This window comes from Pelobates fuscus, chromosome 1 (assembly GCF_036172605.1).
Source record: "Pelobates fuscus isolate aPelFus1 chromosome 1, aPelFus1.pri, whole genome shotgun sequence".
Classification (NCBI taxonomy): domain Eukaryota; kingdom Metazoa; phylum Chordata; class Amphibia; order Anura; family Pelobatidae; genus Pelobates; species Pelobates fuscus.
The window spans coordinates 96241434-96257043 of NC_086317.1; the positions used below are offsets into that span (position 1 = coordinate 96241434).

Sequence of the window (15610 nt, forward strand, 5' to 3'; positions counted from 1 at the left end):
AATATTCACCAGACATCAGCAGTAACAAAGAATTAAATAAATCACTTCAAACACCTTGAAACCATAAAAAGCTCACCCACAGCAGACATAAAACCTTTGATATGAATTGTCTCCAGATGTTTATTGAAATTTGCTTTAACATGCTTTTTATGTTACCACGTTTTGTACAGTCTGTCTAAAATAGCCGATACATAGTTTATATTTATAATCCTAAATGAAGGAGACTATATCAGAAAAACAGGATGCTAGCAATCCTATTAGAAAAACAACATTTTTAACTCCATTAATCAAAACCATACTATCCATCGATAGGTAATGAAAAGGTGTGTGTTTGCTACAATCAGACTATAGTAAATCGATCAGTCTTGTTAAACCAAAATATAACTCCATTTAAAGGGACACTCCAGGCAATACTGGTGCCTCTCACTGTCTGCAGCCATGTTGAATTAAAAGAAGCATACTCAGTGCTGTTAGGGCTGAGACTGCGTGCATACATTTGATAAGGAAGTCTTTTTTTCTGGAGTGAGGGGGTGTGGTTAAAGAGGCAGGCTTATGGTGCAGCATTATGCAAAACATTAATTTTTTTGCAAAACTATGAAGATTTGAGCATGCAAAAACTAAAATATATTAATGAGGCCAAGCCTATCAAATGCTTTAAAGTCGTATTGTGCCTGTTGTGTTCCTTTTAAATACATGATATCCCCACTACATTGTTACAAGTAATAGATATATTGTAGTGATTGTCACAGAGATGAAAGTGAAAACTGTCTGAAAGCTGCTGTATTGGCCCGAATGCCATGAATTTAGTATAAACTGCATGAGCGCATCTAATAATATGCTCACGCTACTCTTATTGGGGATTTGCCTCTGGTGTTCCCAGAAACTAGACACTGGAGATTAAACCTGATGATCTTTGAATTTGACCTCCTGTCCCCCAAGCCTTGGACTGTTGGGTTATGACGATCTGATCCACACGATGTTGGTGAATTTGCCATCGTAGGTATAAGAGATGTATTTTCCTGAAAATGGCTTCCTATACCTTTTGCGAGTAACATAACTAACACAATATGTAGGTCACATGTAAAGATGTGCACTTATAAAGATAAATGCAATCATACTATGCACTATATCATGTAGCTGTACAGCAATAATCACATTTAATCAAATGACAAATACTTAGAATAGTGAGTTGTAATTGCTTGGACACAAGTATTGGTAACCTAATATGCTATATCTTTAATGATGTATTTAGCAGGTTAGCCTGGTCTATTCTACAGAAATTATTTTTTTTAAAAAGAACAATTTAATTAAACTAACAATCATTAAAGTAGACATGGATAAAATCGCAAAGAACTCTGCTATTAAAGCAACCACGAATAGGAGGTAGGTGGTGTAATAGAATGCTAACAGTTTAGAAAGACTAAATGTCTGTCTGTTCTAAGTGCAATAGTAATTTAACAAATCATAAAAATCACTGAATAGTAAGAAAAAAGGATTGGCAGTAGTTAGCCACAGTATTAAAATGTCCAAAGATCTCCACTCTGAGGTAGTTTGTGAGAGAGTCAATTAATTACTGTCTCTGTGTTAGAACACTGTATTAGCTTGATAAAATTATAGCTGGGGACTTCCTAAATAAGTTGAATTGTTATAGTATTAGGCTGTAGTCCAATATTTACCATAAGCACGAATACAGCTTGACAGGTCTCTATTTTTTGAGATATTCGTATATTCCAGATAATGATAGGAGTGTCAGGATCCCACAGTGGGGTATATCTAAAATAAGAATAGCAGAGACATAGTGCTCTCTGTAAAAACTGTATTAAAGTAAAAGATTTGTTAAAACACACTCACATAAGATGCAGGTATGGTTAGCACATCGCCTAGTGGGAAATTCGTATCAGTCTGTAGGTCACTTAAGAGTTGCTCTTTCCTCTTTGCCCGTTCTGGGAGAGAGTGGGGAATCTGAATACTGTGTTTGCTGCTGGAATTTATTTGCGTGCGTTTCACTGTGAGCTGCTGTGCGTTTGTCCTTGTCAGTGAAGTGTGAGTTATTGCTGCCTTACGCGCGTTTCGTGAGTGCTTGAATCACTTCATTAAAGTAGACATATTTGCAAAGTACATACCTTTTGTAAATGTTAAAACTCAAATGCATTTATTTTCATGGTAGGTTGGCGGGGCTTTTAAGCTGTATCATACCTCCCAACTGTCCTGTATTAGATGGTACGGTATCATAAATTTAGGGTTATGTTCCTTCATCCTGGAGACACCAGGAAAATGTCCTCAAGTGTCCTTCAGAAAAAAGGCAGTTGTTTACATTGCTGGCTAGTAACACTTCTAGTGGTAGTCACTCAGATGGCCACTAAAGATGCTTCTGGGTCCAGTGCTGCACACGGTCGGCATGGAGACGCAAAACGCTCCCCATAGAGATGTATTGATTCAATGCATCTCTATGAGAAGATGCGGATTGGCACAGCGCTGCGCATGCGCAATAGCCTGACTATTTAATTGGCTGAGATCATCAAGACAGATTTCAGCCACGGAGACAGGGCCAGCCACGGCGAGACGTCACAGTGTGGGAGAAAGTGAGTGAAATCACTTTTTTTTTTTTTTCTTTTTCTTTTTTTTTTTTTTACTGCCATCAGAGGTGGCCCGGTCCCCTGAACATCCACTTCAGAACTAGTGTCAGGAATACATGATTGTATTCGTAACACTATAGTGTTCCTTTAAGGCAAGACTTGTTAGTAAATTCTAAATGAATATCAAATTTGTGGGCAAAGTATCTGAACTGGAAACACAGCTGACTTTTTCAAGTAAAGCTATATTGGCCTTAAATGTGAAATTCACTTTGAATTGCAAATTATTCTCACATAAGTGAATAACCCTGTAACCGTACTGAACTCCTTGATTGACACGTCTAGTTTTACAAATTGTTGCCGCCATAGCCCACTCTCACTAATGAGAGTGGGCTGAGGGTGCACTAAGCACTTTGCAGGAATGCAAAGTGTTTTTGACGCTTTGACAGACCCTTTTAACTAAATGAAACTATTACATGGTTGTAATTGAACTTTAAAAGAACACTCTAAGTATATTGACTGCTGCAGTTTATCGTAGATCTAGGCAGTTGTTCCTGCTCATTTTTAATTCCCTCACATTTTGTTCTATTCAGTCAAAACATAGTTTCAAAAAGACCTTGACCCGAGAAGCTGAAGGTTTTTTGGGTTTTTTTCCCTTCATTTTTTCATGCTATCACATTATCATTTTTACAATGTTGTTTAGCTCCTAATTAACTGATTAGTGAATAAGTCTCACATATAAAAAAAAAAAGATCTACTTATGTAAGGGTTTTTTTTTTTTGTAGTACAAGTTTTATCTTGTCAGAATTGCACATATCCTGCCTTGTAGTCAATTTATTTAAAAGTGAAATCTTTTAGTTATCTATATATCCCTTTATTTTTCTTCTACTTTTCATCATTCCTTCCCGAGGGCAACTACAAAGTCCTTTTGTGAGGTCATACATACATACATATATATACATAGTTTTATTTACAAGAATCCTTGTGAAATATTTGATTAAATCTCCACATTCACTGCTAGTTTTCTCTCTAGCACATAACCTTGAGCAAAAATGTCAAGCTCAAGTTGACTGCTTATACATGCACAGATAAGCTCATGAATAAGCAACCGAGTGACCAAGCACACTACTTTCCCAAATGGATCATGCTGATAATCGACTGTACGTGATAACCGTATTTGGTGGTTTTCTTGGCAACCGCATTGTTCCAGATACCTAAAGTTGTACCATGCCTATTTATTTCTACTTAGCTTTTTGCTATTTACCTTTATGATTAACCCTGTTTAAATCTGTTTTACATTTGATTTTAGATGATAAATTTAGACAAAATACTGCTGAAATGAACTTGTCAAATTGTGCCAAAACTATCCGGTAATCCCTATACAATGTGACTGATATAACAGTAGTACTTTTACAATGTCTTCGGCAAAATTAATTTTAATATTTCTGATCAGCAACAAATTTTGAAAAATTGTTATGCATAACAACGAATTTGTTGAAATGTTATAACTGTTGCTGTTAACCTATAGCAATCCAAATAATGTTGACTGTCTCATTATATAGGATTCCAGCCATCTGCAATGATGGAAGTTGTAGTCCACAACTTGTGGAACATTAGAAATGTCCTACTTCGAAGAAATGTGCATGAAATAAGTAGTGGTATTACCTCATACATAAAGCACAGACATGGGTGTTGGGTAATTCTTGTTTGGTGCTGGAATAAAGCATTGTATAAAAAAAAGTACATCATCTGCAATAATGGCAACAGAATAAAAAAAAAAAAGAGGAATATGTAGCATTGGAGGGGCACATCTGGCATACCATAATAGCCATCTTGAAAGGTAACTAGGGGTGTGAAGGTTGTTTTAGTTATGCTGATCTTCATGTGTTACTCTCTGTAAAGTGTAGCCTGTTGCAGCCATCTGTTAATGGTGCCTATAAAGACTTAATGTGCTTAATGATTTTATTCACGTGCATGTAATATTGTATTTTTCAGGTGGAAGAAGGGAGCAAAGCTGCCGACACCTTAATGGCCGGTGACGAAATTGTGAACATAAATGACCAACCGCTCTCAGGATATCGCCAGGAAGCCATTGCACTGGTGAAAGGGTCCTATAAAACACTGAAGATGATTGTAAAAAGGTAAGTTCTCATTAGGTTTAGAATAGTTGCTTTTATTTATATTTGAATGGTTTTTTTAAAATGTTTTTTTGTTTTTGTTTTATTTAAATTTTTTACTTTTTTTTTTTTTAAAGTAATTAACCATCTTTTTTTATTTTATGCTCACGTATCATCTATGTAAAATGTGTTTGTGAGGTCTTAAACACTAACCGTGTTCAATGGCCAAAAAGGGCAAACAAGAATCAATTAACCCAAAAAACAAGTAAAAGGAACTGTGATGTGATGCAAAAAAACACCACCATAAACAAAATAAATGTTGATGGAGAAAAAAAGGTAGACCCTTCAATTCCAAAAATAGAGTTGGATTATACACTAAACTGAGCTTCTGAAAATAAACTGCACGTGTAGCATTGTATGAAATAAAGAATAGAGAAATGTGGTATTGCACTCAAAATTAATCAGATATTCCTAACTTATCACCCTTTAGAGGGTAAATGATGTAGGTACATTATTTTGTATCTACTTCTCCTTGTATAAGAATATGAAAACTGAAATAAAGTGATAAAATCAAGCATTTCATCATTCCATGTGGTCAGACGGATGAATTTCCCTTTATGCATAACATTGTATTTAGGCAGCAGTAATCTGGGAGAACAAAAATGCTAAAATAAAAGCAGGATTATAACGTACAGGAGTCCCAATGCATTTGGTCTGGATTGCAGACTTTATCAGCATATTTTGGCTGCATAATCATTGTCTTTTATACCTCTCCTATATGGCTTTCTCCTGTGTTCCCTGTCTTTCCCAGGTGTGTTCCAATACGAAATGCACATTTGTCACTTCTGGTTCCTTGATCTGTTCCATTACTTGCGTTCCAGCTTGAAGCACGTAGGTGTTTCGGCATATTAGCACTATAGGGTCAGGAAGACAAACATGTATTCCTGACCCTACAGGGTTAAAACCACCATCTAACCACCCTGGTCCCCTCATGCCTCCCTAAATATAGCAACATCTTACTTGCATTCAAGTTTGGAGCTGCTGGCTTTGTCCCTGTTTCCTTTTGACCTGCCCACTGCCTACTGACATCAGCAGATGTGGTAGCCTGATCCAATCACAATGCTTCCCCATAGGATTGGCTGAGACTGACAAAGAGGCAGATCAGGGACAGAGCCAGCATAATTCAAACACAGCCCTGGCCAATCAGCATCTCCTCATAGAGATGAATTGAATCTATGCATCTCTATGAGGAAAGTTCAGTGTCTGCATGTAGATGGAGGAGATACTGATATGTTGTGATGCATTTTAGGCAGCCATAACCCAGGAAGGATCTCTAACAGCTATCTGAGGAGTGGCCAGTGAAGTTATCACTAGGCTGTAATGTAAACACTGCATTTTCTCTGAAAAGACAGTGTTTACAGCAAAACGCCTGAAGGTAATGATTCTACTCACCAGAACAAATTCAATAAGCTGTAGTTGTTCTGGTGACTATAGTGTCCCTTTAATTCAAATGCGTTCCAACTTCGAACACAAGGATGATGTTTCCAGTTTTCAGACTTAAAATATAGGGTTTTCTTGTACAGGGAATCAATATATTATGCACAAAAACAAGTATCATGGGAACAGCCTCATAACACAAGTTTTAAAAATGTGTGTAAAAAAGATTTAAAAAAAAAAAATAAGGTGGTTGATTGGCAGCAGGATAGCAGCACATTTTCTTTGCTTAAGCAGATCTCAAGTAATTCTCAACTGTTTCTGTTATAATGTTAAAGGCGCTATATGCCGTGGTTCATGGGTTTAACACTAATACAGCACCCTCTCTCCGTTCTTCTACATCCACCCCTCCATTTGATTGGCTCTGCAAGGGGACAATTTCCAAAGCAAAACAATCCTCCCAAATTACACAAATAAGCTTGTTTCATTGCGTGCTAATCGACACTAGAACAGTGTAGCTTGTCTCTCGTGTATATGTATACACTTGATAGCAATTTTATTTAGGTTGTTTATTTTAGGATTTTGTGTGTGTGTGTGTGTGTGTTGCACTTTAAGATGAAGACTGGAGTCTAAAATGCTAGACCAGGGAAAGGCAACCTTTTGGCACTTCATGTGGTTGTAGACTACATCTCACTTCATGCTTTGAAAGCATTATGGCTGGCTAAACATTATGGGAGTTGTGCTAGAAAGTCCCTGCAAAAACTCTTGGTAATTGTGCGTCACATCCTTCCAAAACAAGCACACTACATGGGAGCAGTGATTTATATATTTTGTGTGCTGCCCTAGATATGACTAAACACGGGCAGCCCCCTAATCTAAATTTACCCCAACCCCTTCCTGTCAAAGCCACACCTTTCCTGTTAAGAAAACTCCTCCTTCTGTAAACCCCACCCCCTTTAATCTCCAACTTTTCCTCTTCGAGCTCCATCTCTTCCTCTCTGTACATTAAACATGGATAATGAGTGTTGCCCAGGGCAGATGCCATGTTTGCCTCACGTTAGATGCAGCACTACATGGGAGCTCTATTACTATTTAACACATAGCTGTCCTCCAGGGCACAATAATCACTACTACATTGCGCCTGTGCATCCAGGTTTGGCGATTGTTTAGTATTGGCTCTAGTGGCTTCCCAGCAAAATGATCAGAAATGAACGGCCTCATGCATAGAATGTTTGGTTTCTGGAGGGTATGGGATGCAAGACTTGACTGAGAACCTTTTCAAAGCAGTTTTTTTTCCCCCAGGAGATGTTTTGCTTTGAAATTATTATTATTATTATTATTATTATTATTATTATTATTATTGCCATTTATATAGCGCCAACAGATTACGTAGCGCTTTACAATATTTTGAGGGGGGGGATGTAACCATAAATAGGACAATTACAAGAGAACTTACAGGAACAATAGGTTGAAGAGGACCCTGCTCAAACGAGCTTACAGACTGTAGGAGGTGGGGTATTAGAAACAAATGACAGCTCTTTGTAAATGAATTATGTAGTTACTACTAGTACTAGTGTATTGTATGCTTATGGGGTGACCTATTTATACACAGCCATAGCACGTCTTTCACTTGTCACGACTTCTTATCCGGGAGTGACTCCAGTACCCTGAGCGAAACAGCATGTGGAAATTGAATTCAATCTATAATTATGAGTTGTGCTATACATGTTTTGTTTGCTAGCTGCACTGAAGCATATCCCTATAAGGCTTTGTTAGAATAAAATATATAAATATTTCAGTGCATGTGTTAAGTTAAAGGGACTCTAAGCACCAAAACTACTACATTTTAATGCTTAGACTCTGTCCTTTTTCTTGGAAACTACATTAACATTTGCCAGAGAACACCACTCGTTTTAGTGCCATCCTCATGAAGACGTTTATAAATCTTAAATATTCACGTCTGATAAACTTATGCCAGAATGTTGACACTGAGCACAACCAGTGTGAGTCTCATAGTGTTTCACGGCAAATAACTGGAAAATGTTTTATTAATGTTTGTTCATAACCTTAGATCTTAATATATTAAAGGGTTACTGCAGCCAAAACCAAAATGTTTTATTAAATCCATGTTTTTTTTGTTTTTTTTGTAGTAGCAACCCTTGCTGGCATGGTCTATCCATTTTAAAAGGGACCAGGACTTGGGGGTGGTGCCTTCATTGATTATCTGTCATTATCTTAAGACAGATGCCCAATATTTAATTATTAATTTGAGAATTAACATTAACCATGCCGTAGCACTTGTTCAAGAGTTAATTTTAAAATGTTTCATGTGATTGATCCACACTGTGCTATACCAGTGAAACCAGTGAAAATCTGGTGAACGGAAGAAAATCATAGAATTCGTAACAAAGCATTCAGGTCATATTGTTTATATAGCAATGCCCCTATCTGTGTTTTCTTTTTGATATTGCTTTTAGAATTGTATTTCACTATCTTTTAGGGAAATAAGCACAACTGGCATTCCATTTCAGTTAATTGTTTTAAAATAATGTATTGCGTGTTTTTAATCTCTCTTACATTGTGACATTACTAATATTGTGTAGTGGAGTGCATATTTGCTATTTGATGATTAATGATTTTTTTTAAGTTAAACTTTTAAGTATAGCTTTGATGGTTAATTCCTTCATGTAAAAAGAAAATGTGAACAAGTTCAACAAAATATATGTATAATTGTAATTTTTTGTTCGTGCTTGTGAGATACCATTGACTTTTTTTAGTCTTAAAATTATAAAACTGACAGCTCCGCAATTAAAGGACCACTCTAGGCACCCAGACCACTTCAGCTTAATGAAGTGGTCTGGGTGCCTGGTCCCTCGAGGATTAACCCTTTTTTTTTAATAAACATAGCATGCTATGCTGCTATGTTTATAATAGGGTTAATCCAGCCTCCAAATCCTCTAGTGGCTGTCTCACAGACAGCCACTAGAGGCGCTTGCGTGATTCTCACTGTGAAAATCACAGTGAGAGCACGCAAGCGTCCATAGGAAAGCATTGTAAATGCTTTCCTATGAGACCGGCTGAATGCGTGCGCAGCTCTTGCCGCGCATGCAGCCGAAAGGGAGGATCGGAGGCAGAGAGGAGGAGGAGAGCTTCCCCGCCCGGCGCTGGAGAAAGGTAAGTTTTAACCCCATTCCTCATCCCAGAGCCGGGCGGGAGGGGGTCCCTGAGGGTGGGGGCACCCTCAGGGCACTCTAGTGCCAGGAAAACGAGTATGCTTTCCTGGCACTATAGTGGTCCTTTAATCTCATCTGAGGTGCACAGATGCAGCTAACATGGTTGCGTGAGAAAGTAAGTTCGTTAGCATATTGCCTCGTTGGTACATTAACTGTGAAGTTCATTGGGCATGTATCTCTATTTTATTAGACTTTGTTTATTTCTTTGATGATGCATTGTACCTGTTATACAGCTAATTTCCAGACTCCTTTTATTCCGTTAAAATGAAGCTAGCACCAAACACATAAACATGATTTGTCATAAATGACCTGACTTTTTATTTATTTTTGCTTGCCATACACCACATTGTATGTATATTGCAATCTTCTTGGTATGAAATATAATATGGTTTCCGCTCATTCATTGAATGGGAAATGTTCTTTATATATTTATTTTGAAGGATGTAAGGACACCATGTATCCTCCTGACAACTAGTCGCATCAATTACTCCATCATTTGCAGTGTAAAATAGCTTGCAATTTCCCTATATACAGAGTTACTGTTTAACTGTAACAAAAAAAAAAAGGAAAATTCTTATCTTAAAGGGAACTGGTTATAAAACTTACCACTCCGTTCGATCCTGTGCCTCCTCTGGTGTCTTCCAATCCAATGTTTCTCATAGAGGAACCTTGAGGACCAAATGCACACCAACAGCGAGCATGCGCATTCCAACTTTCCCATCGGAAAAAATGGAAAGCAATATTATCCTTTGGGCTTCCATGTTACATAAGTTTTACTTGGTCTGTGCAGCGGAAGCGCCTCATGGGTATCCGTATGACAGCCATTAGAGGTAGGTTTAACCCTGCAATATAAACAAATGTGTGGGTTTCTTTAGGGTTAAAGGGACAGGATCACTGCACCCAGACAATCGAGATGAAGTGGTCAGGGTGACTACAGTGTCCCTTTACCAGTACGTTTATACTTTGCTATCCTTATATAGGCCTTACTTTATTTTTTAGTTTTCCTTGCTGCAATCCTTTGTATGATCTCTTACTCCGTGTTCATAGTGTTTTGGAACGTGATCATTAAACTATTACAATGATATTTGACTTATGAAGATGGAAAGTCAGTTGTTTCAAAGAACTCCCCATTTGGCCTATAGCAGAATTGTATTCACATCAAAACAACATACTGCACAAATGATGTGCAGACCAATAGATTTCCTGTGCAAAGATGATTTTCTTTTTTTGGGAAGGCCAAACAAACACAATTTCCTTCTGATAAGATAACCAGTACAAAACAAAGTAATAGGAATTTCCTTTAAAGTTTATATAGAACTCCAGGATGAAGATTCAGAGCTGCTTAAAAGCACAGTGTTCAGTAGAATGCAAAACGTACACATTTTTTTTAAACGCGTATAACGTTTTCTTTTCTTTAATTTGCATTCATGTAAATTTTTAAATAGAAAATTTGGATGTCTGTTACAACAAGTTTAATGCGGGACTTCTGATCCAAACTTAAAAGAAACACTATAGTGACCCTAACCACTTCATCTCCTCTCAAGTCCTGTCCTCTTAGCCCTGCAACGTTTTTCAGAAATTACAATGTTTACATTGCAGGATTAAAGGGAAACTATAGTGCCAGAAAATAACCTGTTTTCCTGGCACTATATCTTCCCTCTCTGTCAAGGCCCCCTCCCGCAGCACGGAAGTGGTCAATAACCCCTTCAGTCACTTACCTGGGTCCAGCGCCAATGTCCCTCGGTGTTGGCTCAGCTCCGCCCATGCTCCTCCCCCGCTGACGTCTGCGCCGTGCTCTCATTAGGATTTCCACATAGCAAAGCATTATTCAATGCTTTCATATGGGGATTCTGGCGACGCTGGAAGTTCTCATGCATAGAGCCGAAGAAGCAGCAAGAGTTAACCCTAGCAGGTAATTATTGCAGTTTTATAAAGAGTGAGAGTTGGCACCCAGACCACTTTTTAATGAGCTGAAGTGGTCTGGGTGCCTACAGTGTCCTTTTAAGTTCACCTGTATTGGCTGTCACTATACTACTGGTGCTTCCACTGCCTGATCGCGTAAAACTCAATCACATGATGTGGAGGCTCCATAAGAAAGCATTGATTCAATGATTTCCTATAGGGAGGTTTAGGTGAATACTTGGTGCTCACCCCTACTTCTGGAGATGGTCTGAGGCTTCAATGAGGAATTTATAAATTGTGGGAATAATTATGTATTATACTTTTTATCACCTTTTATACAATGTTTTTTCTAAATGGACATCAATTGTATGTTGATTTAGAAGAAATAAGCTATAAATGCACATTCTTAGGCGAACACGCTTTGGTAAGGCTAGCTAAAAGCTAGCTTGTGTGTGTGTGTGTGTGTGTGTGTGTCAGTCAAGTAATGTTTTTACTTCAGCTTGGGTAGAAATACATAATCATGCTGAAATGAGTAGATTTCAAGCCCACTGCATTAACACAGAGAACATTATATCTATATTTTGTCTGTCTCTTGCATTTCAGCTCATCCTTGCCTGAGCACAGACAGCTCAGTGCTGTGTAGCTCTGACCTCTGTCTGCTGACTGGCCAGAGTCTTGGAATTCCCTAATTAAGCCAAATATTTATCTTTCACATAGTTACATTTGTGTTTGTTAGAATATTGGGAAGAAAACCACCAAGACCAATAACAATCCATCAGTAGAGTCCCGATGATGGAGTAACCTGTCTATTTAGCATCTATATAGCATATACTAACTTAAAAGGATAAACAAGCAACTGAAGATGTATTTACAAGTAAAATAAGCCTGCAACATTAATGTAAAAAGTCAAAACAATGACAGGGTTATTTACTGAAGTGAGAATTCAAAGTGAATTTCTAATTCTAGGCTAAAGCAGTCAAACTTGAAGCATAGCGGACTATTTTGACCTGGAATTTACTTTGGATTAATTCTCACTTTAGGTAATAACCCTGTGTTATGTGGATACAGTCATGGCAAAAAGAAAGTACACCCTCTTTGAATTCTGTGGACATATTGGTAATCATCTGTTCCTTAGCAGGTCTTAAAATTGGGTAAATACAACGTCCGATAAACAAAAACACATGACCTAGTGCCATCTGTGGAAAAACGAAGTAGAACCTTACTGCTTCCATAGGAATTAAGAGGCTAAGTCGCAGACAGGTGCTGCTCATCAATCAGCAAGTGTGAACACCTTTATGAAACTGAAGTTTTAGCTGCTTGTTGTATTAAAACAATGCCAAAGAGGAAAGACATCAGCAATTGTGGCTGCCCATCAAACTGGGAAGGGTTACAAGACCATTTCTAAACAATTTAAAGTCCTTCATTCTACAGTGAGAAAAATTATTCAAATGTGGGAAACATTCAATACAGTTGCCAATCTTCCCAGGAGTGGGTGTCCCAGCAAATTTGCCCCAAGGTCGATATATCTGACCCAGTTTAGAGCAGGGCATAGAAATGGTTGTCATTTAGCCCATTGAGCTAGCAGCAATACATTTCTTCTTGGCAGTCTTAAACTCTCCATTTGCCATGTTTTTTCATTTTGTTTTCTACTTCTTTTTGGAAGAGAAGAGGGTTGACTATTTTCTTGTGTTTTTTTGTCTTGTTTTTTTTTTTTGGGGGGGGGGGGGCGGTTTTATTTGTTTATTTTTAATGGCTGACACACAATATCTCTGGAATTACAATGCCTTGAATCTTTCTTACATAGCAGCTACCCACCTGAGTATTTGTTTCCATTCACCATATATATTCAGCCTTTTTTTTCTTTTTTTCTCCGAGGCTGGAACACATTCTATCTGCACATTCCGTCAGCATCTGGGCCTGAACCCCCCCAAATTAACTTTTTTTGTCAGAGCTTTAGATTTTTCCCACTGAGTAGCTTCTTTGTGTATAGCTTAAACACATACCTCCTCTTGGATGTCTAAGACTAATAAATGCTCTGCATTCCTGCACGGCCTGGATCCTGATAACCTTGGCACAGCACAGACTACAGGTCTGCACCTTCACCCACATGCTTATTTTCACTGGATCTTTTTCTGTGTGCATTCTGGGAATTCTAGAGAGCTTTTCAAGGTCTGGCACTCCCTTAGCGTATCTGTACTGTTATGCAAAGCAAAACAAAAAGAACTTCATAATCCAACAACATTGATTTTTATCTTGCTGGCCTTGTTCTCACATGTAATTAAATTATTTTAGATTTAGATTAGCTTTAACATTGTTTAGAAAGTCTTTGCATGCAATAAAGAGCCTAAGCTGTCATACATAGTACCAGATGTAACTATATGTATTTCTAATTGGAAACATCCCACAGTGATCAAATAAATGTTGATTGCTACTTTTGCTACCCATAATCCTCTGGTTTTTGTTATCTGATTCTTCTCGGCTCCAGCGGATTTTTTTCACGAGTTACATTTCCATTGAAATTACTAGGCACTGCGAAAGGAGAAAAGCTGTACTGAATGTCAAAGTAGTCAGGTTGCAGGGTATATTGGTTTGCCAGAATACTGGGTTGTACTAAATTCCTGCATTTCACAAGATAAATAAGTATATTTCTAGCAGTACTTGGAGCACTGTGCATTCAAGTAGACTATCTAGAACATTGGCAAATGCCAACAGATGGGAGATAAGAAAAACTTACATTTTACCTCATCTAATTGTATTACTGCTAGTCCTTAAAGGGACACTATACGCACCTAGACACTTCAGCTCTATAAAGTGGTCTGGGTGCCATTCCTTCTCCCCCAAACAGTAGTAAAAATATACTATTTCTATCAGGTGGCCTCCGTTATACCATTTAAATGGTGCAGCATGGTGTTCTGACATGCATGCGCACTAGCCTCCCAATGCTTTCCATTGGGAATGCATTAGATTGGCTGAGATCATCGAACTCTTTGATATTACCGAGCAGGCAGAGCCTCCTTGTAAAGACGCTAAAATGGAAAAAAGGTAAGTAAAATACTCACTGTAGGTGGGGGGCCAGGACCCTTAACGGCCATTAGGGCACGTTAGCATTGTAAATCGAACGCTATAGTGTTCATTTACAGGAACTCTTCAGCATATAAGGTTTAAGAATACAATGTGAGATGCTTGGAATTTGAAAAAGAACACAGATCCTGCTGTCTTAAACTAATATAAGGAAACAAATCTCTTTGCTATGGACAACACTGTGCAAATTAATCAAACATTCAGCAGTTTCTTTGCACGGCATAGCTACAGATTTTGCAATCAGAAAAACATTTCCGATGTGTAATCAAAGCGAGAAAGACTTACCACCGCTATCTGATGTAATCCTGAATCTTCTTTATTCTTTTGTACCACCATATTTCTAAATCCTGTAAGTACTCCATACTGTAAGTGCACCTAGAAATACATGTGTCCTTCTAGATGTGTGTAGTACCTACCAATAGAACTTCTATTCTTAATATATTGCCTTGTGAGAATTTAGTTATACCCTCCTTTTATTCTTTGGACCAACTTTTCTATGTTTTATTTAATTTTTTTTCCCAAAATTGCTTGTTTGTCTTGTTTACCTATGACGCGGTGCTGCATATGTTGGAACTTTTTTTTTTTAAGGCATAAAGCTTGTTTTCCATTTGAAAATCTGGAGGAGATCATCAATGCCCCCAGATTTACCCATTTATAGCATATCTGTATTACAGAAAATTAGTTATTGAGTGATCTTTTTTTGTAGGTTGTCTTTAGTCTCTGGCCAGCTTTTCCCTCTGTGTATTAAAACTCTGTGTTGTTTTTTTTTCCATATTATCCAATATTTCTTTCGTAGCTGATCATATGAGTAACACAGCAAAACCAAAATATCTATTTTAGGTGTTTTTCTTTCCCTTATTATTTTATTACTGTGAAAGTCTCTTATTCATATACACCAATAATCTGGATTTAGAATAAGATACGGAAGGATTTGGACACGAGAAAGGAACTATTCTTCCAAAAGAGGAAACTTGGGAGATCATCTGGAATATACAATTAAAAGCACATGAAGCTTGCTTTTGACCTTTGTGAAACAGCCTTATTTCTAAATACCACAATTTTACACCAAGTTCTTTTCTTTTTCTTTTTTTTTTCTTCTTCTTTAGAGTATAACAATGGGCCCAGGTTTTGCTCAATGTTTTAACTGTTCAGTTTCAAGAAAGTGATTTTTATTTACGTGTTTATTTTGTTACATGCTGAAAACATTGCCCTCTTGTGGCAGACACACACATATTCAGATGCAACTGGTGGTATTGTTCTGATATTTAAA

General features: G+C 37.6%; 1 protein-coding gene across 1 annotated transcript in view; it reads left to right on the plus strand.

The window, feature by feature from the left end:
- SHROOM2 (shroom family member 2) overlaps nucleotides 1-15610 on the plus strand; it is a 207180-nt gene that overhangs the window by 78663 nt on the left and 112907 nt on the right. Inside the window, exon 2 of the mRNA XM_063450082.1 lies at nucleotides 4569-4714. Coding sequence (XP_063306152.1) covers nucleotides 4569-4714 — 146 coding nt within the window. The remainder of the gene's footprint in view (nucleotides 1-4568; nucleotides 4715-15610) is intronic.